Genomic DNA, 26890 nt, shown 5'->3' with positions numbered 1-26890 from the left:
TGCTCAGGTGCCCTACTCGATGGGTTTTCTGCTTGGCAGTGGCTTGGCAGTGAATGGTGTAATCTCACACCGGAACTTGGTGACTCAGCAAATTGCCCTCTCTCCTGCCAGCTGTACCAGCCGCCCAAGTTGAGATGGCTGGACTCTCTGGCAGGAGGGAAGGGCATGCCGATATTTGAGTGTCACTGGGGCAGAGAGTGAAACAGACTGTATTAGCCACTACTCACCTCCCTCCCCTGGGCTTCTTACCACCAGACTGGATCCTCTTCCCTCGGAGAAGTGTCCAGCTAATGGCAATTAGATAGCTGTGTACTTAGTGTACCCACCATCTGAGATGGCCCAACCCAGGTAAAAAGCGCCCAGGGCAGGGCAGGAGTTTTCTCTCTTGTTATAACAAGTACCTACATTTTATCCTTGATTTTGCCTCTTTTTTGGCAAAGCCTAGAATAGCCCTTTTCAGAAAAAGTGTGCCAGTCCCCGCTCTATAGCCCTGTCGGCCTCCTTGCACATTGTTGCCTCAGGGTCTTGGTACTTGCTAGTCTCTCCTTATGGACACGTTCTTTGGTAGCTCCTGTTTATTACCAAAACAGAGAATCTCAGGTTTTACTTTTCAGAGATTAAAAAAAGTTGCCTTTTAAAAACTTTGCATTTTACTGATTCATTTGTTTGGAGCTAGCAATGAAACTGAGCAAATAGACCCAGTTTCTGTTACAGTCCTTTGAGAGAAAAGACATTAAACAAAGTCCCGCAAATAAATGTATTACCAACTGTGGTAAGTTCTGTGAAGGAAAAATTCAGGGGCCTAAGATTATAAATGGAGAGGGGAACTAATTTAGAAAAGGAGTGAGATTGAGTGCCTCTATCATTTCTGCCACCACCGTGGATCATCTGTTTACTGGATTACTGCAGTAGCTTTCTGACTTGTCTCTACTTATGCCCTGGCACACCTGCAAGTCAGTTTTCTACATAGCAGCCAGGGTGACTCTGAAAATGGATTAGCTCGTGTTACTCTTGTCCAAACCCTCTGGATGGTTGCTCCTCTTACTCTATAGTAGAAGCCAAAAGTCTTACAAGTTGCACTCAAGGCATCATTACTTCCTTGATTTAATCTCCCACTATTTTATCCAGTGCTCACTCTCTGGCCGTATGCCTCCTTATCATGGCAGAGATCTTTTCAGGCATACTCTGGTCTCAGCTTTTTGGCACTTGCTCTTCCCTTGACTGGTAATGCTTTTCCCTCACATCCCATCACTTCCTTCATGCCCTCTCTATTATTCATGATTGTTAAAAAAAATTTATTTATTTTATTTATTTACTTTTGGCTGCCTTGGGTCTTCGTTGCTGCGCATGGGCTTTCTCTAGTTGTGGCAAGCGGGGGCTACTCTTTGTTGTGGTGCGCAGGCTTCTCATTGTGGTGGCTTGTCTTGTTGTGGAGTGCGGGCTCTAGGCGCACGGGCTTCAGTAGTTGTGGCACATGGGCTCAGTAGTTGTGGCTCATGGGCTCTAGAGTGCAGGCTCAGTAGTTGTGGCACATGGGCTTAGTTGCTCCACGGCCTGTGGGATCTTCCCGGACCAGGGCTTGAACCCGTGACCCCTGCCTTGGCAGGTGGATTCTTAACCACTGCACCACCGGGGAAGCCCCCATGATGTTTTAAAATTTTTTATTTTTTACTTTTATGTAGTCAAATGACCATGTTATCTGAAAAAACTACAGCCTTCTCACCTCACCCCATACACATACCTTATCTCTCTCACTTCTTTAAGTGCCATTGCACTTAGCACTATCTACTTTACTGCATTTTTACTTTATCTTGTTTTGTCTCCCACTCAAAAAGTAAGCTTTACAAGGGTGCAAATTTTTAAATGCTTATATTCTGCTGAATTCCTATGTCCTAGAACCGTGTTTGGTGCATAGTAAACCTGTAGTATATGTTTGTTGAATGAGTGAATGAATGAGGACAAGAAAAATGGGAAATTGTGATGGGAAAATTTCCAGGTATGGGGGAAAAAAATGGGTGAAGGCCCTGAGCCAGGAGAGAGCATAGAATTTTAGTGCCTAGAATGTGTAGTGAATATTCTGAGTTGAGGCTGGAGAGTTGAATGATGTCAAAAGTTTTGGATGTAATTATAAGTATAATGGGAATACAAGAATACTCTCCTACATAACCAAAGTACAGCTTTCAAAATCAGGAAATTAACATTGATTGAATATTACCATTTAATCTACAAAACTCATTCACATTTTGCTGATTTTCCCAATAATGTTGTTTACAGGTCCAGGATCTAATCCCAGATCTTGCATTGCATTTAATTGCCTTTTTAGTCTCCTTCAATCTGGAATAGTTCCTCAGTTTTTCCTTTTTGTTCACAATGTTGGCATTTTTGAAGAGTACTGGCTACTTACTTTGTCGAATGTCCCTCAATAAGGGCTTGCCTCATATTTTCTTGTGTTTTATGCATTTTGGGGCTCTAGTACCACCCAAGTGATGCTGTGTTCTTTTTAGTGCATATTAGGAAAAACACTAGGTTGATTTGTCCCATTGCTGATAATGTTTAACTTTTATCACTTTGTTAAGATGCTGTCTGCCAGATTTTTTGGCCTTACAATTAATAAGTTATACTAATTAGTATTTTGTGGGGAAGTACTTTACGACTTTGTAATATCCTGTTTCTATCAAAGTTCCGTGTTTTAGCTTCCATTAATGATTTTACCTGAATCAGATATTATATTATGAAAGATGACAAATGGTGACATTTCTCACTTCATCGTTTCTTCTAGATTTATTAGTTGGCATTGTACAGTAGGGTAGAGCTTTCCCTATTCACCTGTTTGTTTTGTTTACTTTAGAACGGTGTTCTTATTTTCCTTAGTGGGTTATGATTTGTTATTTATTTGAATTATTCTGGACTTGGCTAGTATGAGCTGTTTAAAGCTAGTACCTGTGTTCTTCTGACATATCCTCATCATTTTTTGAGTCCTTAACTTCCTAGCATAGCTAGATGTTTTAGGCTTGGTGCTTGAATTTTCTCAGTTGCAGCCATGGAGCCAGCAATTTCTCTAAGGACTGGCTGGCTCCATTTAATGCATAGTACTCTTTATCTGGCCTCTAGGTGTGCTTATTGCTACTTAGGTATTATTGCTTCTAGGACCTCTCAGCATATACACTTAGGAAATACATACACACACACACACATTTATACCTCTTTTGTATCTGTATTACATTGTATTAAAAAATGAGTTCACACTGTTACCTCCAGTTCCAATCCAAAGCCAGCGTTTCTTCTAGCTGTCCACCTTCCCATGTTTGTAACTCCTTTCTCTGGTAGTTAGAAGGCTGACTCCCATTATCTTCATTGTATTTACCTAATTGCTCAATTCTTCCTCTGTGTAACCAAACTTGTGGCCATGGCAGCCCCAAACTTGATCTCTGACATGTTGCTCCCACCCCTCTAGAAAACTTGGCCTCAGAAATAACAATTGCAAAGAGCCATGGTGATGGGGGTGCAGGAGCAGGGAGGTGATAAGGGAAGGAAGAAAGATTACAGGCCAGTTAGAAAGCTTGGCCTTGGACACCCCCCCAACCCCCTGGCTAGCTCAGAGCTCAGCCTGATAGGGGAAGACTGCCTCATGTTTGATAATCATTCTGGCTGCTGTGTGGAGAGCACATTGAAGAGAATGAGAAAGGAGAAGAGGAGACAGGGCGACTGGCTAGGGAACTTTTGGATTAGTTTACTTTCAAGGGAGAGTGGAAGTGTTAACTGTGTAGCAGTGGTGGAGATGGGCAGGAGAGGACATACCCAAATCATATGGGAAAGTTGGTAAAGCTGTTTTTAATCAGTAGTTTACCAGAGGTGTTAATCTGCCCAATGGATATAAAGTTATCTTAATAAGAAATAGTATTTTAAGATATACATTGGTTACCTAGGTAGATATTAGTTTGCTTTTAGCCAATAATAGTTGATAAGTATCTTTCTTTGGTGGTAAGAGTTTGTTTTTGACAGTTTTTTCATTGCATGCATTTTAGATACAGGTTTACACATTAAAAGATGGCGTGGGACTTCCCTGGTTGTGCAGTGGCTAAGGTGCTGTGCTCCCAGGTTCGATCCCTGGTCAGGGAACTAGATCCTACATGCGTGTCACAGCTAAGACCCGGTGCAACCAAAAAAAAAAAAGACTACGTTAATTAACTTTAAAATGGCTGATTGAAATCTGATTTGTGGGCCACTCAAAGTTAACACGTATAATTTTAGTATACTCCAGTTGTATTTACATAAATGTGTTTAATATTTAGCTTTGGTAATTTAAAATTTTGACTGGTTTTTATATTTAATTAATTAATAAATTATTTTTTAAGGTTCTTTTTTTCTTCCTGTTTTCTTGAGATATAATTGACACATAGCACTGTATAAGTTTAAGGTGTACAGCATAATGGTTTGACTTATATGCATCATGAAATGATGACCACAGTAAGTTTAGTGAGTATCCATCATCTTATATAGATACAGTATTAAAGAAATAGAAAAAAGTTTTCTTTTCCTTGTGATGAGAACTCTTAGGATTTACTCTCTTAACTTTCATATAGAACACACAGCAGTGTTCATTATATTTATCATGTGGTACTTGACAATCCCTAGTACTTATTTATCTTGTAACTGGAAGTTTATACCTTTTGACTGCCTTCATCCAGTTCCCACTCCCCTCAGCCCCCCACCTCTGGTAACCACACATCTGATCTCTGTTTCTGTGTTTGTTTTTGGAATATAATTGACCTACAACACTATGTTAGTTTCTGTCACACAACATAGTGATTTGATATTTTGGTACATTTCAAAATAATCACCACAAGTCTAGGTGCCATCTGTCACCATACAAAGATATTACATAATTATTGACCATATTCCCCACATTGTACATTCCATATTCGTAACTCATTTATTTTGCAACAGGACATTTATACCTCTTAATCTCCTATGCAGTAAGGAAAAGACAGCCTCTTCAATAAATGGTGTTGGGAAAACAGGACTACTTTCTCACACCATGCACAAAAATAAATTCAAAATGGATTAAAGACTTTTAAATGTAAGACTTGAAACCATAAAATTTCTACAAGAAAACATAGTACACTGTTTGACATGAGTCTTCGTAATATTTTTTTGAATATGTCTCCTCAGTCAAGGGAAACAAAAAGAAAAATAAACAAATTTGCTCTGTTTTTTAGATACTATGATCAGATCTGTTCCATTGAACCCAAATTCCCATTTTCTGAAAACCAGGTAAGTCATTAATTTTAATTTGTTTTAAAGTTATATGATAATAGTAAATCACTCATTTCCTCCTACCCATGGTATTTTATTAAAATAAATGGTGCCTCTTCACTATTCCTAGGTTTTTATGAGACGTTTAAAATACAAATTAGAAACTTTTAAGCCCATTGTAAAGAGTCTCTTGGAAATTCTATTCATGCCATTCCTCAGTCACTTCTGGGCTCATTTAGTGCATTGGACTGCATTTTTTTTCTTGCAGTTTTTAATCAGTAGGATCTTTTGACTAATATAGTCTGTGGTACCCTTTCCTTTGGTTTTTACAGAATAAAGAAAACTGTATGATTCAGGAAGTACTAGTCTCATTTTATTTGCTTTAAAAATTATTTGCACAAGTTATATTTGCATATGAATTTGCAGAGACTATGATTAGATGTTACACTATAAGAATGTCAGTCTTACTTTCTTTTAAAGGCTAGATATTGAAAATGCTGATGATTTCTTACAGTTTTATTTGGGAGACTTGTTAAAAGTTTTTAATTTGTGTGGCATTTCTAAATTTTAAAATAGTTTATACAAAATACTTTAAACATTCTTGTACTAAAGTTTTTACAAGTCAAATAATATGGTAAGATTTGCTTTAAAATATTCCAGGAGAAAAAGTATGTGTGTAGTGGGGTTGGGGTCGGGAAGTGAGGGTAGATGAACCAAGAAGGGCAAAAGGCTAAAACTGCTGATGGGTGTATGGGAGTTCCTTGTGTTATTCTCTCTAGTTTTGTGTGTATTGAAAATTACTCTAATCTAGAATTGAAAAATTTTGTATTGGATTGCAATACATAATTTAAAAGAGGCCAACCTCATGTGTGGAAGTTTTAACCTTCATGTGTGGAATATTTTAGAGTAGAGTGAGATGCAGTTTTTAATTAAGTAAACTTTTATTTGTATACATACATAAACTTTTATTTGTAAACTTTTATTTGTAAACTTTTATTTGTATACATACATAAAACTTTTATTTGTATACATACATAAAAGTGAACAGTATCATTTATATAGCTTGAATCTTCAGAAAGTGAATATATATGTATAACCACCACCCAGATCAAGAAATAAAATGTCTCATTTTATCCTGGAAAGGTAAATCATTCTCCTACTTTTGTCATCATGGAATAGTTTTAAATTTTATCCTCTGGGAAACCTGTAGAGCTTACTTCGTTGCCTTTACTTCTCTTGGCTTATTTGATGATCATTTATTAAGTATTTGTTCTGTTCAAGCCATTGTGGGTTTGTAAAGATGAGTAAGATTGTGTTTTCTGAAGAAGACAATATGTATTCAGTTACTGAGGCAGAATGACCATTTGAAATATCCTAGTGCCAGTATCTTACTTTCAGAAAAGAAAATTTTATGGTCCACAAAAAGGAAAAGGAATTGGTTGGTTAGAAAAGATAGTATTTTAGATGGGTTGAAGCTTTTGTCCTTTTCTTCACTGTGGATTTTTCTTTGAAAGAGACTTAATATTTAATGAGATCCAGGAAGGTAACATGAATTTCTTTTCTTTTTTTCCTCTTTTTATCAAGATCTGCTTGACATTTACCTGGAAGGATGCTTTTGATAAAGGTTCACTTTTTGGAGGATCTGTAAAATTGGGTATGTAATTTTTAAATAAAAAATGATAGGAAATTTGTTCTAAATAGTTTGTATTGTTTTAGGTTTCTAAAATTGCTCTCCTAACGACTCTCTGTAAATAATAAAAATTTTTATGTTTTATTTTCTTTCTAACTTCAACTTTTAATGAAATTTCCGAATATTTGTAGAGAGCCTACACCTTGCCAGGCACTGTCGTAGTTTAAAAATGAATAAGATAGTTGTACTCAGTCAGGTTGGGAAGGTAGCTATCATTCTAAAATATTGTAGAGAGTATATTAGTCTGTGAACAAACTTCCGGGAGCATAGATGAGGAAGTGGTTAATTCTGCCTGTTTGAATGCAAGTGATGTTTGAGTGAGGCCTTGAAGGATGAATTTGGTTTTTCCAGGTAGAAAATAACATTACAGGTAGAACATTATAACTGAAAGTCACAAGGCTTTTTGATCTACCAGCTCATCACGCTAACCTTTCTGTGTGTTAACTTTCTCCTCTGTGAAGTGGGGAATAGTACTGTGAAGTACTGTTTATTTCATTGGGTTCTTCTGTGGATTAAATGAGTGAATATATGTAAAGTCCTTAGAACAAGGCTCAATAACTATTAGCTACAATCAATAATATGAGTATTATATTACATATGAAATACATATGTATAATGTGTACGCATCATAGAATATATACTATATAATATAACAATGTCATATAGTGTGTTACTGTATGTAATACATATTGATATAATTATTGTTAAGGCTTGAAACCTTAGGTGAATTGGGGATTATGGAGGGTGAAGATATTGGAGAGTAGATTGTGAAGAGCTGCAAGTGTACTGTGAATTTGTGCTCGTCCCTCTTATATGTTTATAGCTTATTCCACCCGGGCACTGTGGAAGGGGCTTTACACATATTAGTAAATTCCTTCTCAGCCCAATGAAGAAAGTCACTGTTATCACCAGTTGCACAAATTGGTTTAGAAAGATGAAGTGACTTTCCAAGATCATATGGCAAAGATTTAATGAAGCCAGATATAACTCGAGAAAGCCTAAGTCCAGAGACTAGAGAGAAACAGACCAGTTAGACTGGTGAGAGATGAAGAGATTTGACTAGGTGTAGTATATGTGGGTCAAGGAAGGGATGGGTTTGAGAGAGGGTTCAGAGATGAAACTGATGGATCTGCTGGCTGGCTGTCAGAAGAAAGAGTAGGAGTTGATCTTTGACTCTAAGGTTTGTAACTTGGTTTGACCTGTGGCTAATTATTCCTTTCAATAGACAGGTTGAGTTTGACTTTTCTGTGTTATATCTAGATAGAACTTTCTCTTTGGCATTTAGAAATAATATATTTAAAGCTCAAAAGAGGTCGAGATGTAGATTTGGGAACAATTTTCATTAAATGATAATAAATTTATCTCCTCTGGTAGATTGTAGATTGGGAAAAATATGAAAGCCAAGCTAGGGAATACAACGTTCAGGGGAACGAGAAGAAGAGGTTCCTGGGAATGAGGTTGAGAAAAGACTTTCAAATCTCAGAGGAACCAGGGTAAAATAGAGACAATGGGATTGAATGCCGGAAGAGTTTCAAAGATTGTGTCCAGTGGTTCCCAAATCTGGCTGCATATTACAGTTACCTGGGGAGAATGTTAGAAATACGGATTATATCTTTACAGACAAAGATACAGGATGCCAGATGTGATAGGAGGACATTTCAGGGTGGGCCACTGGAATTGATATCTTTAAAAATACCTTCAGGTGACTCTGATGTCAAAATGTCATTGACAGAGTCATTGTGGCCGAGGTCAAGAAATAGAAGTTTGTAGAATTCACTGGATTTGGCAGAGAAAGAAGTGTCACTAGGGGCATGCTGAAGTCAGATTGTGTCATGTCGAGGGGTGGACTGGAAGTGAGGAAGTGCAAGCAGCATGTGTGGGTTGCTCACTTCAGAAAATACACAATAAAGAGCTGGGGACAAAGGGAGCGTTATGCTGAGAGGGAGGCAAGGTCAAGAAAAGGACTTCTAGTGCTGTTGTGACAAGCAAGTTGTTTGGCTGAGAATAAGGAGCAGGTAGCAGGAGAACCAGGAGACACTTAAGTGAGATAGGTTAAGTTGATGAACTGAGGTCCTAGAGGAATTGGGACACACAAAAAATTGAGAGCATAAGTAAAGCAGGAGGTAGATCATCAAGGCATTTCTAGTAGCAAATATTGGGAATTAAATGTCCATCACTAATGTTTTGGTTAAATAAAGCACAGGCTGCCCATTCATTAGAATATTGTGTAATTTAGAATATTAAGAATGATAATGCAAATATATATTTGTTGACATGTACATCTGTGTCCATTGCATATCCAATAAAAGGCCTGTTACAGGTGAGAGCTGCTGCCTTGAATTGATGTAACTCGGGGCTCCAGAGCTGGTCTCTTTGGAATACCTTTTATATAGAAACCAGGGTGATTGCTGCTTCCTGGAGTTGTGCATTCCAGGCACCCTGAATATGGTATAGTGTACTATTTGTGAAAAATTGGGTATGTGAACATGTATGTACTTATTTGTCAAGATATTCACCAAAAATTAGTGGGTAATTCTGGGAGGATATTGAGTGATTTTTAATTTATTTTCTTGTGTGTGTGTGTGTGTGTGTGTGTGTGTGTGTGTGTATTTAAACAATTGTTTGAATTTTAGAACAACTATTTTTATTTATAATCAAGCTGTTGTCATTTTGAAAAGCTCAGGTAAAAAAACAAGAATGAAGTTCAATATTAAGAAAAAAGAGCTCTTTGAAGAAAGGAGAGTTGAACATTTATTTTAAAGAAACCCTGATTTAACTTTAGATGTGATAGAAGAAATCATAAAGGAAAAAAGATTTAATTACAGGAAAAAGTTTTCACAAAATCTCTTATACGTGAGAAATTGTCAAAATAAAATGACAGGGCTTCCCTGGTGGTGCAGTGGTTGAGAGTCCGCCTGCCGATGCAGGGGACGCGGGTTCGTGCCCTGGTCCGGGAGGATCCCACGTGCCGCAGAGCGGCTGGGCCCGTGAGCCATGGCCGCTGGGCCTGCGCGTCCGGAGCCTGTGCTCCGCAACGGGAGAGGCCACAGCAGTGAGAGGCCCGCGTACCACAAAAAAATAAATAAATAAAAAAAAAATAAAATGACAGACAACAACCTGGGATGATAATGTTCATAGGAAATATAATAGGCTGGTATATATATCTTATATATAAAAAGTTAACTTTTATCTGTTGCTTGGAATATATTTCATTCTTTTTTAAGTCCACCGACTCTCTGTCATATACTGGATGAGTTGCTTCATATTTCGACTGTGACTTTCTCGTATGGCTCTGTGTGCGTGTGTGTGTGTTTTTAGAAGTTTTCATTGCTCCACCACCACACACATTCTGTGCTTTTATCATATTCTCAAGACTTTGCAAACTCTCGGTCTTATTTTTTATCTCTCTGGACTCACCTTTTCCTGAGTGACTCTTCTGTCCCCTTTGGCCTCGACTGTTTTCTTGCTTGAATCTGGACTGTTTGCTATCTAAATCTGCTGTATAACTATTATCTCTTAGTTCAGAGCCATTGTTTTCTGGATATTGTGTTTTCCTCTTTTGCTGGAATATACTCTTAAGTAACTTTCTCAGAAAAGGTCAAATTTCTGAATCTCTTCTTTGTGGAAATGTCTGTATTTTGCCCTCACATGAGTTTGGTTTGAAATTCTGCTTAGGTCAGAAACCTTGGAGGCACTCTTGACATTGTTTCACTTCATTCCCCACATTCAGTGAATTCATCAGCAAATCCTATCAGATTTTCTTTTGAAAGATATTAAAAATCGAGTCACTTCTCAGCACCTCTGCTCGTGCTGTTCCGGTCAGAGCCACCATCACCCCTCACACCTATTGCAGCAGCTACCTGTCCTAATCTCTGGCCTCTACCAGTGCTGCTTCCCCACAGTCTGTTGTCCACCAGGTGGGCTGAATGTGTCTGTGTTCAAAACTCTGTTGACTTCTTGCCTCACTCAGAGTAAAAGCTAAAGCTTTACAGCAGAGTTGGCTCTCTTACCTCCCTGACATCATTGCTTCCCATTTAGTCCCTTGTTCCCCATTTTTTTAACCATACTGGCTTTAATATATGTTGAATTAATTAGAATCATGTTTCTTCAGAACCTGAAGGCATTGTTCCCTTGCCTTTTACTATCCAGTGTTACTGATGAAAATTCTGCTGAGTATTCTTTTGTAGGTGACCTGATCCTTTTTTCTTGCGAAGATTTTTCCAGTTTTCTCTTTATACTTCATGGTTAGAAATCTCAAAAGATCTAATTGGCTTTCATTTGGGGTATGGCATTTTATTGTTGGTCCTTTCAGTTTGAAGACTCCTTATCTCCCTTCAGCCCTGGGAAATTTTCATACATTTCTTCGATAATTTCTTCTTCATTTTTTCCTTTCTTTTCAGAATGCTGTATTAACTGATATTAGTTGTTCTGAGCTACTCGCTCACAACTTTTACACATTTCATCTTGTTTTCTCTTTATGGGCTGCCTAGATATTTTCTAACCTTTCTTTTGAAAAACTTTTAGCAATCAAGTTTTTAATTTCCAGGGGCTTTTTCTTATTCATGGATTGTTCTTTTTTTTTTTTTTTTTTTTTTGGACCTATATGGACCTATAAGGAAAGCTGTCAGGTGAGTAATTTCTTTTTTTTTTTTTCTTGCGTTATGCGGGCCTCTCACTGTTGTGGCCTCTCCCATTTGCGGAGCACAGGCTCCGGACGCGCAGGCTCAGTGGCCATGGCTCACGGGCCCAGCCGCTCCGCAGCATGTGGGATCTTCCCGAAACGGGGCACGAACCCGCGTCTCCTGCATCGGCAGGCGGACTCTCAAGCACTGCGCCACCAGGGAAGCCTGGATTGTTCTTTTTTTAATAACATCATGTACTTGTTTATGGATGTACCATCTTTGAATCTCTTTAAGGATGTTAATGTGGATCTTTGAAATTTTTCTGTTATTGGAATTGTTTACTCTGGGCTCAAATTTTTAGTTCACCTTGATCTTTATTTTGCTGCATGTTCTACTCATATCCTGGTTATTCTAGATTTTTAATACATTTATTTAAGAAAGTAGGTTAGAGTAGCTGGTGTGTATGTCTGCTTTACTTTATGGTGAGGAGGCTAGAATTAGGTTGGAGGCAAGCTAAAAGCTGACCGTAATTACAAGGGAGACTACTAAAATGCTACATAACAAGGAGGGTTTTACTTTATGGCACTATTGTGTGGCACAAACACACAGCTGTAGTGTTGTTCTGATTTTCCTAGATGGTTTGTTCAGTATTTTTTGTAAGAAGCCTTCTGATTATTTTGCTTGGTGTTCAATACCTGGCACATTATGTAAGACCTTGAATGTCACTATGATTGAATTTGTTCTTTTTTAAAAAATTTTTTGTGGTTAAAAAAACCCGTAACATAAAATTTACTATCTTTACCAATTTTTTAAAATTCTTTATTGTTTTTTGGCCACACCACATGGTTTGTGAGATCTTAGTTCCCCAACCAGGGATGGAACCTGAGCCCCAGCAGTGGAAGCGCCGAGTCCTAATCACTGGACCACCAGAGAATTCCCTGTCTTAACCAATATTAAGTGTACAGTTTAGAGGTGTTAAGTATATTCATATTGTTATAAAACAGATCTCCAGCACTTTTTGATCTTGCAGATCTGAAACTCTGTACCCTTTAAACAACAACTCCCCTATTCACCCTTTCCCCAGTACTTGGTAACCACCATTCTACTTTCTGTTTCTGTGAGTTTGCCTACTTTAGACACCTCATATGGGTGGGATCATAGAGTGTTTGTCTTTTTGTGACTAGCTTGCTTCACTTAGTATAATGTCCTCAAGGTTCATCCATGTTGTAGCATGAGACCCGATTTCCTTCCTTTTTAAGGCTAATATTCCATTATAAGTGCACACCACATTTTGTTTCTGTTCTTGAATCAATGGACACTTGAGTTACTTCCACCTTTGGGCTATTATGAATAATTCTGTTACATACATGGGTGTACAAATATCTCTGAGACTGAGACCCTGCTTTCAGTTCTTTTGGGTTTATGCCCAGAAGTGGAATTGTTGGATTATCTAATAATTTTATTTCTAATTTTTTGAGGGACCGCCATACTGTTTTCTACATGGCTGCAACATTTTACATTCCCACCAACAGTACACAGTGGTTCTAATTTCTCCACGTGCCTGCCGACAACTGTTATTTTCCATTTTGTTTGATAGTAGCTATCCCAGTGGATGTGAGGTGTGTAGATTCTTGGTTAGAATTGTATTTTAACCATATAATCTTCTCTACCTCTGAGAGATGTATTAGCTAGCCTTCCATGTCTCCTTTATTCTAGGAGGTACTTGCATTGGCATAGGTTTGTAGTAGTGAGGAACTGGTTTGAATGTCATGGGAAGATACCATTTTGAGAGAGGTGATGGAAAAATGGAAAGAATTTATTCTAATTGAATTTGAAGTGACTTGAATGACTTTTCATTTTGAATCTGACTAATAGCAGTGTGGATGTAAAGGGAAGGAAAAATTAATTTATTGATCCTTGAGTTTTAGGTGATGAGAATATTGTTGTGGAAATAGATGCCTGGCAGGGCAGCTAGGAATATGGGAGTGGTATTATGGGTCAGAACACAGGTCTGGAAACTTGTTTTTGTGCAAGCCAGTGGGATAGAGGTCATAGTATTTCTCTTTGAAACATTCGTTTTCTTTAGAACAAAAATAATCTGATAAATTTTTACTTCTCAATTTTTTTACAGCTCTTGCAAGCCTAGGATATGAAAAGAGCTGTGTGTTGTTCAATTGTGCAGCCTTAGCTAGCCAGATTGCAGCGGAACAGAACCTGGATAATGATGAAGGATTGAAAATTGCTGCTAAGCATTATCAGGTACGCAGAACAGTAGTTACTACATAACCATCAACACTAAGTTGGATTAAATTGAAAATAATTTGCATTTAGGTTTGTAAATATTTCTTTACACACAGATGCTTTCTTGAAAAATAGTGTACTTTTTAATGAATTGATACATATTTTTGAAGCCCTTAGATAAACTACTTACTTGTGGACCTAGCTCTGTTTTTCCTCACCATTGTATACCCAGCACCTAGCACAGTGCCTGGCACATAATAAAGGCTCAGTACATGTTGGGAGAACAAATGATTAAATGTTTTGAGGTGAAATTCTTGGCAAGTCCCTTTTAAATAAATGACCTAATTTAAAATATTTGTACGTTATTTTTACATAATTTTTCTTAGACACACTAAAAATTTTTACCAGTGTCACAAAAATTAAGACCTCTTGGTAAGAAAATTTTAACTCTGAGCTTGTGGAGAGGTCATAGTTAAATGTGGTCAGATGTGTAATGTTCTTAATTTAGCTAAATTTAGATTTTAGATACAATCATTTACTAATATGGCATATTATTTGGTGGCAGTATGTTATTCAGCTTTTCTTTTTTTGTTTCAATTTAAAAAGCAGTAAGTGATTATTGTTAAGTGATATCTATAATTATGTTTTCATGTTTTATATTATAATTTACAGAGTATGTTGATGTTCACATAAACTTTTTGATGCATGTTATATAATGCCATTTTCATTTTACAGACAAGGAGACTAAAGGGCAGAAGTGTTAATAAAGTGGTAGATTGGGGTTTCAGGTGTTCTGATTCCAAATTTTATGGAATTCCAAATGCTTCTTATACTGTCCCTCATGGCTCTGGAATTTGCTTGTCTCAGAGGTGGAGTTTGATCTTTCCCATTGTTTAAGTTTAGAAGAGAGGTGAAGAATGCTGTTCTAAGAAAGTGAGAGGAAAATGTACTTTAAGCACACAACATGCTCCCAATTTTAGATGGGCACAGATGACAAGCATGGTGCATATACCTTTCCTTTGTGAGGCTATAAATGGCAAATATTTTAAAATGTGAAAGTGAAGTAAAATTTTATTTAATTTTCCATTCATTGTAACTCCATTAGTTGGCATGTGAAATCTTAGAGGGCATTCTGAATTACTGAGGATATGTTCCATTCTGTGAGTCACCTCTGTGATTCACAGCAGGGTCCCCTAGTGTGATGGAAAGAGATCCTAGTTACCTGTCTGGGCTGTTTGCTGCCAAGAAGCTCTGTGCACTTGGCTAAGTGCTTTAAACTCTGTAGGTCTCCAGTCCATATTTGTGAACGAGAGACTGGATCCCTTGCAGTTCTAGTCTGTGATTCTGTGAGTTTACTAAGCAAGTCAGCTGATCACTCCTTGGAGACATTCTAGTTTTATGATACTTCATGACTGCAGCAATCATTGATGTTTACTTCAGTACAGTTAACCTTGAGTTAGCTCTGTGTAGTGTAGCTGCATAACCCCCAGCACATTTAAAAAAAAATTTTTTTTTGTTTGGTTGCGCTGGGTGTTAGTTGTGGCTCACCAGCTCCTTAGTTGTGGCTCCAGGGCTCCTTAGTTGAGGCACATGGGCTCCTTAGTTGTGGCATGCGAACTCTTAGTTATGGCATGCATGTGGGATCTAGTTCCCTGACTAGGGATCGAACCCAGGCCCCCTGCATTGGGAGTGCAGAATCTTATCCACTGCACTACCACGGAAGTGCCCCCCAGCACTTTTTAATCCCAGACTGCCACCTTTCTTTTTCCCAGGGTTATTTATTTCATAAAAGCAAAGTTATTTTAGTGTTAACCTCAGCGAAATATAATTGAGAAGAAAAATCTGTTGGGGATCATGTCAGCAGGGAGCTCTGAAAGCCAAATAAAAAATCCGTAGCAATGGATAGTCATGCTGTTCCCCAGAGGACTAGCTATCAGTTCTATTTAAGGTTTCCCCTAAGTATGGCATGTTTAATTATTTGAGAGATGAATTTGGGACCAAAGCAAGAGCATTTCAGGACTAAAAACATTTTAATAATGTTTTATCCCTGCCTTTGTTCTCATGTTAGTTTTGAGGGAGTATTTCTAAAACGTTTAATCAATTTGTCCCATCAGTTTACTTTGTTTGTTATTGCACTTGACTTTAATGTACGTTAAATCTCTTGTTATCCTATAGTGTTTTAGAAAACTGTCCTTACTGTCTATAGGTCAGATGTAAGTGGTTTTGTGTGTAACAGTAGAAAATTGTCTTGCTGAATTCTTACAGATTTAAAAGAAATTCTTTTCTTTCCTCTAGTTTGCTAGTGGTGCCTTTTTGCATATTAAAGAGACGGTTTTATCTGCCTTGAATAGAGAGCCTACTGTGGACATATCTCCAGATACCGTTGGGACTCTCAGTCTTATCATGCTGGCACAGGCCCAAGAAGTATTTTTTTTAAAAGCCACAAGAGGTAATTCCAGTTTGTCCTATGTTTTGTTGCATGAGAAAAGAAGTGACAGGCTTTTAAAATAAGAAGGTGATTGTAATATGTTCAACACAGAACTCTCCTCTTTGAATTTGACCCACGGATTATTGAAAATTTTCAGCTTTCCTTTTCTGACCTTAAGGTGGTACAAATGCACATTTAAGAATGTAGGCTGTGTTTGAAGTCTTTTATGAAATATATAGTTGCTATCTTAAAACACTGAACTCTGGAATAGTATTTATATAGGTTTGTAATATGTCAGAAATTCATTAATTCAGCAAATAAGTATTGGGTACAACTGTGTGCCAGTCCCTGTGATAGGCTCTAGATAGAGTTAGCAGACAAACAAGATTTCTGTTTTCTGGAAGCTTACAATTTATTGTGGGGGAGGTGATAAACAAGAAATTAAGTAGACAAGGTAATTTTAGAGAGAGATAATTGCTGTGAAGAAAATAAGATGTTATAATGACTAGTGGTCTGGCAGTTGGGTAAGTATGTAGGGGGAGTCATGCTATTTTAGATTCATCATTCAAGAAGAGTTTCTTTGAGGAGGTCTTGTTTAAACCAGACGTAACTGATAAGAAGGAGCCATCCAGGCAGAGTCCCTGGCCCTGTGAATGAGGGAATAAGAGCAATTCTTGTAAGGCTTGTGAGTTAGTATGAGAGATTAGAATAAGACTGAATATGTAAGTACAGAGAAATTGAAAATAAGGGAGCAGTCCATCAGGTGGAAGCTAAATGAACTGGAAAAGTTTTTCTTTTAAAATAACAGCTTATATTGAGGTAGAATTCATAAACAATAAAATTTACCCTTTTAAAGTATACAGTTCATTAGTTTTCAGTGTATTCAGAGTTTTGCAATAATCACCACTATCTTATTTTAGAACGTTATCATTACCCCCAAAAGAAACCCCATACCCACTGTCAGTCACTCTCCATTCCCCTTTTCCCCCAGCTTCTAGCAACTGCTGATCTATTCTGACTCTTTGGATCTGCCTGTGGAATAATTAAGTTGTATGCAGAAGAATTGATTTCATCAATAAGAATTTTTTAAGACAAATGTACAAACTTGTGATCTCAATGTCTATACTGTTATTATGATATATCAGATTATTTTATATTTATTTTCATTATAATGGTCAATTTAATATTTTATTCCAGATAAAATGAAAGATGCTATCATAGCTAAATTGGCTAATCAGGCTGCAGATTATTTTGGTGATGCTTTTAAACAGTGTCAGTACAAAGATACTCTCCCCAAGGTCAGTTATTGTTTTTGTAAATACTTGGTTGTTTTGCATGTGGAAGTATTTGGACATTTTTGTGTATAAGAAGCAAATTAAAAATTATGTTTTATAAAGAAATTTGAAATTTAAGGAGAGGCATTTGAAGAGTATATTTGTAGAAACAGTTTTTTATTTAAGATGCATGACAAATTCTCTTTCATATTTAGGGGATGCCTTTGCTTCCACTCTTTACTAAACTTGTTTTTCCGAGCTAAAACTCTTGCTGGAAAATTTTGAACACCTGTCTCCAGTAATTTTGTCAGATCAGGGCATTGTGTAGTTTTGAATCATTGGTTATTTGGTACAGCATGAGTACTTGAGCATGTTGATTATTCACCCTTTTAATTATTGTCCTGTTTTCTTAGAGATGAATCTTAAAGCGCAAAAACAGACATAAAGACAAAAGGAAAAGGAAACTTAAATTCATCCAGTACTTTGATTAGAATTAAATTTTGTCAACAGGGCTAGAAAATTGGGCTGCTATTGGACACAACCATCTAAAACCATATATCACAGGAAGTATTAATTGTTTTAATACAAACCTTTCTGAAGTGGCATTTGAAGGGACTAGTCAATGATGATCATTTGTAAATGACAAAGCAGATGATTAGACTAAGAAGTAAATTCAGAATGCTTAAAAATGGAAACTCACAGACTGAAATGTAGTATGATTCAACTGCTTTCTTTCAGAAATGTGAAGTGGCATTTGAAGGGACTAGTCAATGATGATCATTTGTAAATGACAAAGCAGATGATTAGACTAAGAAGTAAATTCAGAATGCTTAAAAATGGAAACTCACAGACTGAAATGTAGTATGATTCAACTGCTTTCTTTCAGAAATGTTCAAGGAATTAGTTTTGTCTGTATGATCGCAAATGGTATTTGTTACATGCTCTTTTGTAGGGATTTATTTTTTGCCTTTTTACTAATAAATCTCATAAGATATTTTCATATTCTAGTTATAAAACTGGAATATCTGCAAGTAGTGACCCAGGAAGCTAGGAAATTATTCACTGGGAGACAGGAAAGCTCACAAGGTAGTAATTCAGTTTTTGATTCTCTTATTTTTTTGTCTAGACAGTGATTGTCTAGTATATTTCTTGGATATTATATGGCATGTACTTCCTAAAAACAATGAGGTTATAGGCTAGGATTTGACATTTTAGAAGATCCTCTACTGCTTTTTTGGTTCATGTTTTCGGATCTTCTAAAATTAATTTTGACTGGAATTTTTTTCAAAATAGGGCAAAATAGCACTTTATCATATTAGTCATTAGCTTAGTGCATTTGTCTGTTTGCTATGTGTTTTTGAGTATGTGATACTGAGTAATTTTTATATGGCTAAAAATCATCTTTATTAAAAAAGTCTCTTAGGACATGAATTTAAGAGGGAACTTACTTTACTGTCTTTTGTCTTTTAAACATGTTGAAACAGTCAGCTATAGAGCAATTTCATTAGTATATGTGAGTAATGGTGGTTTAGTTAACTCTTAAGGGCTGGGTAAGGGCTCACAAGAAAGCTTCTAAAGCCCTGTGCTTGGTATTCCTCTGTGAATGTCCATTCTACTTCTCTTTCTAATGCATGCTTTCCTTTCTTCTTTGTAAACAAAATGTTGACTTCATGGCTCAATTAAAGTGAATTGTAAAAGCTTAATTGGCTTCACTTAACAGTTAAAAAAGAAAAGAACCCAAACCTTAATTCTAATTGGAAGAAAAAAACTGAATTCATTGAATCCAGTCCATGCAAAATCATGTGGTCTTCTCTGTTTACACCTGACTAACCTATCTCTAAACCATTAATGGGGTGATTCTAATTTCTGTCTCCTTTTCCTTTTTCTTCCTGCATCCCATGTTGTCTGTGGTGGTTTGTGTGGTTGGACTCTCCCCTGGTCAGTATTTTTATTTCCAGGAGGTGTTCCCTGTCTTGGCTGCAAAGCACTGTATCATGCAGGCCTATGCTGAGTACCACCAGTCTATCCTGGCAAAACAGCAGAAGAAATTTGGAGAAGAGATTGCAAGGTTACAGGTGAGTTTCTCAGAAATAAATATTTAAATAACTTGGATTTCTCTTGTTTTTTGTTTTTTAAATAAATTTATTTATTTATTTTGGGCCGTGTTGGGTCTTCGTTTCTGTGCGAGGGCTTTCTCCAGTTGTGGCGAGCGGGGGCCACTCCTCATCGTGGTGCGTGGGCCTCTCACTGTTGCGGCCTCTCCCGTTGCGGAGCACAGGCTCCAGATGCACAGGCTTAGTAGTTGTGGCTCACGGGCTTAGTTGCTCCGCGGCATGTGGGATCTTCCCAGACCAGGGCTCGAACCCATGTCCCCTGCATTGGCAGGCAGATTCCCAACCACTGCGCCACCAGGGAAGCCCGGATTTCTCTTTTTTTTAGTGAGATTCCCAAGTTTGCTCATAAAAACCGTTACCACTCATTTCCCCTGTCAACAGAGTCAGGTGATTGTTTTTATTTTCTAGGCTATACCTACTGTGTGCTTTTTGAAGTCTCATATTTTATCTAAAAATTTCATACAAAATTTGCATTCAGTTTTCTTTTATTTATCCATGTTTATTGTAATATAAAATATTCTAAATTAATTATATGCTCCAGAAAGGATGTGGAGTACTTAACTTGTGGCCTAGCCTTGGTCTAAATTGGGTCATTACAATTCCACAGCTTGAAAAGGACAGTGGTAATAGATACATAAATAGATTTGGTAATCAGCAGAGTACCTTCTATGCTGTTGTATCAACACTGGGTGTGTGAGAAACTTGATGTGACATCTGGGGCAACTTTGCAGTAGGGGCAAGGGCTGTTTACATGAGTTGTTTGTATTTTGAGGGTTGGTAAGCAGAGGGTAGGAAGAGGACTGTTAAGGAAATTTAAATATGGACTGGTATTAGAAGATACATGCAAGTCTTATTTAGGAAGTTCAGTTTAATTAGTCTTTTCATGAGAAAAGAAACCCAAGTTTTATAAAAAATAAAATGTATGCTTGTATTATGCTCCACACCTCCACACTGACAAAATCAGAGACGGGCACACTCAGATTATCAAACGTACTTTATTTTTCCAGGGATTCACTTTGATTGTAATAACTTAGCATCATATGAAAGCATTATATGAAAATGCTTCTGAGAAAGGGGTTTCTGGGGGAGAGATTTTTTTCAGGGTAGCATATTTAAAGTATTAGGAGTACTAGGAGTTTTGACTGAAAGAAGAACACACAATATAAGAGTTGGAGTTTAAGTTTTATTCAGGGACTTTACTGAGGACTGTGGCCTGGGAGACAGCCTCTCAGTAGCTCTGGGGAACCACTCTGAAAGGTAGGGGAGAAACCAGCTTATATATGATTTTGGCTAAGGAATATGTACAGTCGGTCAGGCTTACGTCTCAGTAACATTACTGTTAGTCACAAAGAACAGATATCTCAAGTTAATGATTTTAGTGCTTTTCTATGTATGGGAAGATGTGGGAATCTGGGTTCATTAAAATTCTTCCTGAGATACGCATCTAACTGTCTAAGGGACCTGTTTTTCGAAAGCACAGAGTGCCTCATCTTGTTTTTCATCCTGAATTCCTCTTTCAGGGAGCAGTGTTGGTCAGCCACTGCAGTGGATAATGACTGGGTGATGAGCACTGCTGTTTGTTTTACAGAAGTTTAGCTTTTTTATTTTGGGGGAATTCTGGGACTATTATATTCAAATAAGCCTTTATTCTCTATAAACCAGTTATATAAGAGCCTCTTTGAAATTTTAATCTAATTTTTAAAACCCCTCTGGAAAAAGGAAACTTTCAAACTCACATAACAAGAGATGAAGACTTTTTTCAGTTATAGACACACAAGAGTTTATAACTTCAGTTTTATACCTTTAGTCATAGGTCAGAAGTTAACATACAGAACACAAATACTTACTGATTCATATCTCCAAGGGCTGTTCCTCTTTCCATTAAGTATGACATATTTTTCTACTTGATTTGAGCTCAGAAATAGGCAAACAGAACAAAACAGACAAAAAAGTTGACCAGCAAGTCATATTCTCCATAGTCTCTCCTTCTGCCCCATGTACCTGATGGTTGCACCATTCAGTCAGCTTTGCATCATTGTTAATAATGGGGAAAAGCTTGTTAGTCACTAGCAAACCAGATATAAAAACAAAATCACAAGAGTCAGGAATATCACAACAGTAGGTAAAATAACAAAGGGAAAATTGTTGCTTGTGATTCACTTCTGGGGCCAAGAAAAGTTGTACCTGGATTTACACAGCTCATGAAGTGCGCTTATTGGACAGTGCACTTCATTTGGCTCCAGAAGGTGGGTCCACTTGATCATCCTGGTGGAGTCTCTAAAGCTGCCAAGGTACGATCTTCAAAAAGACATAAAAATACAGTTGACCCTTGAACAACACAGGCTTGAACTGTCCAAGTCCACTTATATGCAGGTTTATTTCAGTGAATAAATATTTGGCTCTCTGTATCTTCACGTTCTGAATTTATGGATTCAACCAAATGCTGGTCGTGTACTATGTTTAATCTGCAGATGTAGAGTCTGTGGGTACGGAGGGCCAACTGTGGGACTTGAGAATTTGGATTTTGGTGTCTGTGGCAGATCCTGGAACCAATCCCCCATGGATACTGAGGGATGACTCTATATAGATAAAAAAATTTGACTCGGAATGAATACATGCATACATACAGTAAATGAATTTATTTAATTCATTAATGAGGGACCTAATGAGAGGATAAAACTGATTTTGTGAAAGTATTGTTTTTTTCTTTGTTATGATAGTAGCTTGTAGATATTAAGGAGATTGTTTATGCTTCTGTATGAATTTTATTTAAGTATTTACTATGGAAAATTTCAAAAATACATATATATATAAAAAAGTAAGAATCATCAAATATCCATTACCCAGCTTCAGTGATTATCAATATTTTGCTTTGCGTTTCATGTTTCCCCTTCCCCTCTTATTTTTTTGGCATATTTTCAGCTGTCTTATGTATCATTTCATCTTTAAGTTACTTCAGTATATGTAAGTCTTAAAAAAATTAAAACCACAGTGTCATCCTATCTAGCACAATTAATACTAATTAATAATTAATTCTAGTAATCTAATAGTATCCAAACATAGTTTAGCTTTCACTGACTTTTTCTAAAATGTATTTTTACAGTTGGTTTGTTCAAATGAGGATTCATACATGGTCTTCATGTTGCATTTGGTTGATATGTCTCATGAATTTTTAATTTGTAATGGCCTCTGCTCCCCAACTGCCATGTTGAATTGTCCTCACTTTTTCTTGTTTTGTATGTTTCTTACACTGATTTCTGTGATGTCTGTTATCTCTTTCATGTTCCTTGCATCAATATTACAGTCTTCCTTAAACTATTTTCGTATTTTTCTTCACTTTCTTTCCTGAGTTCTGCAGGTCCGATTTCACATTTTCTTGCTATCACCCACTGTTATCTGGGCCATCTGGTCCTCTGTTCATATTTTGTGTGTCTTTGGTACTGTGATTGCATCCTTAAGTTTTTGGCTTATTTTAGTTTTTTTAGTATGCTGTGTTCTTTGCTTTGTGGCAGTATTTCTTTCGTTTCTGTTTTTTTTTTTTTGGCTGTGCTGTGAGGCTTGCAGGATTTTAGTTTCCCGACCAGGGATTGAACCTGAGGCCACAGCAGTGAAAGTGTGAGTCCTAACCACCGGACTGCCAGGGAACTCCCTGTGGCAACATTTCTTCAGTGAATTTTCATTATCTGTTGGAAAGTTAAACTGCTCTTTTTCATCCTTTTCCTTATGGTTTCTTAGTGTTGAGGCAGATGGGATACCTTTTCAGTCACTTGTGTTTGAATGAGCTTGATTTTAGTCGGGGAATAGCAAGAGGTTCCTGGGTGGGGGAACCGCAGGGTATCTTTCCCAGCCTCCTTGTGTAGGGCCCTTCCTCCTCTCCTCCTCTCTGCTTCTCAAAGCCTGGTGTAGGAAGGATTCCACTTCTGTGCCTGTATTTCCCTGAGTTCCTCACAGCCTTTGCTTTTCCAGTTGATGCATCTACTTTCAGAGTTTGTATTTTGTTGACATTTTCTGAGTGCTCATCCCCTTTCCTCCTTCTCCCCACTTTCAGTCCTCTGTTCTGCTTCCCCCAGCATCCCTGCCCTTGTAATTATCTGCCTCTGTGCTCAGCAGCTCCTTGGGACCAGGCTCCTCAGTATTCCATTTTTCCTGTGACCCCTGGGTGGCTCCAGGCAGGCCATTTGGCTTTACCTTTATTTTTGAGCTGGCAGCTGTCACCTCATTGCAGTTTCATTGTTTTTAGATTTGCTTAATTAAGCACTTTCCCCTTAGGGTGGGCCCCTTAGCCTTCCCCTGTTTCTCCTGCTGTATTCAGCATTTCTTATGCTCCTAATAATTTTTCAGTTTGGGGGAGCGTTTGACCACATTTACAAATCAAATTTGATGTACAGATCACCTTAAAAATGTGATTTAAATTTGTGCATTTTCCCATCTCTTGGTTTACACTAAAGGTATAGCTTTTGTTTTTCTTGTTTTGGTTATCCTTGTTTCTATTTCATGTTAATCTTGTACATATATTTTAAAATTTATTCCTGGATATTTTGTCTTCCTGTTGCTAGTAACAGTGGATTTTTTCTTTAGTTATCTTTTCAAAGTGGTGGTTATCTGTATTCGCTCTGTTGATTTTGAATCTAAGCTGTCTCTTATTTAGAATAGTTAATTCTCTTAGCTTTTGCTGGTATACAAATATATACCAGCAAAAGCTGGTAAATAATAATTGTTCCTTTTCTTTTCTAAATTTTATACCTCTAATTTTATCCTTTTGTCTGGTTATTTTGACATGTTCTGTGTTCTATGTTCATGACAATACTGGTGATCTTTGTTTTAGTTTGACTCTAGGAATGTTTCTTTTATTTTTCTGCTAAGCATGAGATTAGCTTTGGAGGTTAAGATTTTAACATGTTAAGGAACTGGATATCTATTTTTATTTTACTAAAATTTAAAAAATTGTCAAGAGTGAATATTTTATCAAATGATTTTTCAACGTCTTTGGAGATAATTTGATTTTTTAAACTTAAATTTATTATTTGGAGAATTACATAAGTAGCTTTTCTAATATTGAACCATTCTTGTAATCTTGTAATTTTGGTGTTTTAGACTGCTTTATCTCTTCATGTGGTCGCATTATACAGATTGTCTCTATGTACCTGAGAATATTATGTATTCTCTAACTGTGGAGCCCAGGGTTCTCCATGTCTGGTAAATCAAACTCATTAATTGTGTTGTTCAGATCTTCTGTAATCTTGCACATTTTTTGTTTACTCCATTTATTTCTGAGACAGGAATGTTAAAATCTTCCACTCTAATGCTGGGTAGATTTATCAATTTTTCATTATAATTGTTTATATAGATAAAGGCTTTTTTTGTTTTTTGTTTTTTGTTTTTTGTTTTTTTTTTTTTTTTGCGGCATGCGGGCCTCTCACTGTTGTGGCCTCTCCCATTGCGGAGCACAGGCTCCGGACGCACAGGCTCAGCGGCCATGGCTCACGGGCCCAGCCGCTCCACGGTATGCGGGATCCTCCCGGACTGGGGCACGAACCCGTGTCCCCTGCATCGGCAGGTGGACTCTCAACCACTGTGCCACCAGGGAAGCCTGATAAAGGCTTTTAAATACAATATTTAAGAGGTTTTATATCTTTCTGGCAAATTGGAAAGTGTTTTATATTGAATTTATCCCTAATAATGCTTTTGACTTTATTGTCTATTTTATCTGGTGTTACTATACCTAACACCACCTGAGTAATTTGAACCCTAGTTTATGTGAGGCATGTGTTCATCTTATGTATCACAAGGGCAGCCTTTAAAGAAAAAATTCCTACTGGTGCTGACACAGCATGCTTCCTTGTTGATTTCCTATGTTGCATAATTTTTTTCTGACTCACCCTTTTCATCACGGGTATAGCCCTTTGAGGTTACTGCCTTCATGTGGAGTGTGAAAGGGATGTTTCTTAGTTTTCTGTCTTATGTAGTTTCAAGACCTGTGTCTTAAGTCTCCCTGAGGGCTTTTAATGCATTTTAATAGCTCGTCCTTTGGGTACAGAAATACCCAACAGCCAGAGCCAGCTTTCCTCAATGTCAGTTTATAGTTTTGATTTCTTTTATTTTCTTGGTAATTCATTCATGTCTTTAAAGGGATATCTGCTCTGTATTATTCTTCATTTTTGATATTTTGGTATTTTGTGATGGGAGAATTTCTAGGCTGTTCTGTTGACCACATTTCTAGTAATGCCAATCTTCAAAGATTTTTAAAAAAACAGTACTTGGATACCTGGTTGAAAAAAAGAAAGAAAATATTCTCTCTTTTTCTTTTTACATTTTCTTAACTAGCATGCGGCAGAATTGATTAAAACAGTGGCATCTCGCTATGATGAATATGTCAACGTGAAGGAATTTTCTGACAAAATCAACCGTGCCCTTACTGCAGCAAAGAAGGATAATGACTTCATTTATCATGATCGAGTTCCAGACCTTAAAGATCTAGACCCTATTGGCAAAGCCACACTTGTGAAATCTACGCCAGTCAGTGTACCCATCAGCCAGAAATTCACTGGTATGTCAAACTGTTCAGAGGCACTTTAATCTTATTTATTTTTTCTGCAGTTTAATCTACTTTTTGTAGCTAAAATCACATAATTGCGATTGTGTGCTTTGAATATAATTTGCTTTCATGTTGTTTAAAGTGAATATGAGAATAAAAATTACAGTGAAATTTTAAGGTGGAAAGTAAATGGTAGTAAAGCATGAAGTATATATGCAAGAGTCAGAAAACTTGAAACTGTGTCTGAGTAATGATAACGACCTCAGTGAGCATTTGTCTTTATGTTAACATTTATTATTTAAGATTCTGCTAATAAAAATAAACATGCATAAATATGACTTTAAACATATAAACTTCTGGAGTCATGGTTGTATCAAATGTTATAATATCCTTGAATATTGTAGGTATATGCAATATTATGGTAGCCTCTAGCTGAGATGCCAAAGATAATATTCTAAGTTATTGGGTCGTTATTTCACAGTTGGCCATCTGTATCTATGGTTCCACAGCCATGAATGCAAGCAACTGCTGATTGAAAAATATTCACATAAAAACATTTCCAGAAAGTTCCAAAAAGCAAAACTTGAATTTGCCATCCTCTGGCAACTATTTACATAGCATTTACATTGTATTAAGTATCATAAGTAAGCTAGAAATTATTTAAAGTATTTGGGAGGATATGTGTAGGTTATATGCAAATACTGTGCCTTTTTTTTTTTTTTTTTTTTTT

At 37.0% G+C, this 26890-nt stretch overlaps 1 protein-coding gene across 2 annotated transcripts in view; it reads left to right on the top strand.

Annotated features, from left to right (window-relative positions):
* The window catches only part of PDCD6IP (programmed cell death 6 interacting protein), a 59590-nt gene that overhangs the window by 7350 nt on the left and 25350 nt on the right, over positions 1–26890 (top strand). Inside the window, exons 2-8 of one of the 2 annotated variants that reach the window (XM_007447688.1) lie at positions 5220–5274; positions 6841–6910; positions 13700–13827; positions 16105–16258; positions 17435–17535; positions 19470–19586; positions 25950–26172. In XM_007447688.1, the coding sequence (XP_007447750.1) occupies positions 5220–5274; positions 6841–6910; positions 13700–13827; positions 16105–16258; positions 17435–17535; positions 19470–19586; positions 25950–26172 (848 nt within the window). Of the gene's footprint in view, positions 1–5219; positions 5275–6840; positions 6911–13699; positions 13828–16104; positions 16259–17434; positions 17536–19454; positions 19587–25949; positions 26173–26890 lie in introns of both variants that reach the window. The other variant, XM_007447687.1, reaches the window with a different exon arrangement.

This window comes from Lipotes vexillifer, unplaced genomic scaffold (genome assembly GCF_000442215.2).
Source record: "Lipotes vexillifer unplaced genomic scaffold, Lipotes_vexillifer_v1.1 scaffold73, whole genome shotgun sequence".
NCBI classification, from domain to species: Eukaryota; Metazoa; Chordata; class Mammalia; order Artiodactyla; family Lipotidae; genus Lipotes; species Lipotes vexillifer.
Note: the sequence above shows the minus strand (reverse complement) of the source record. Positions and strands in the feature narration are given on the sequence as shown.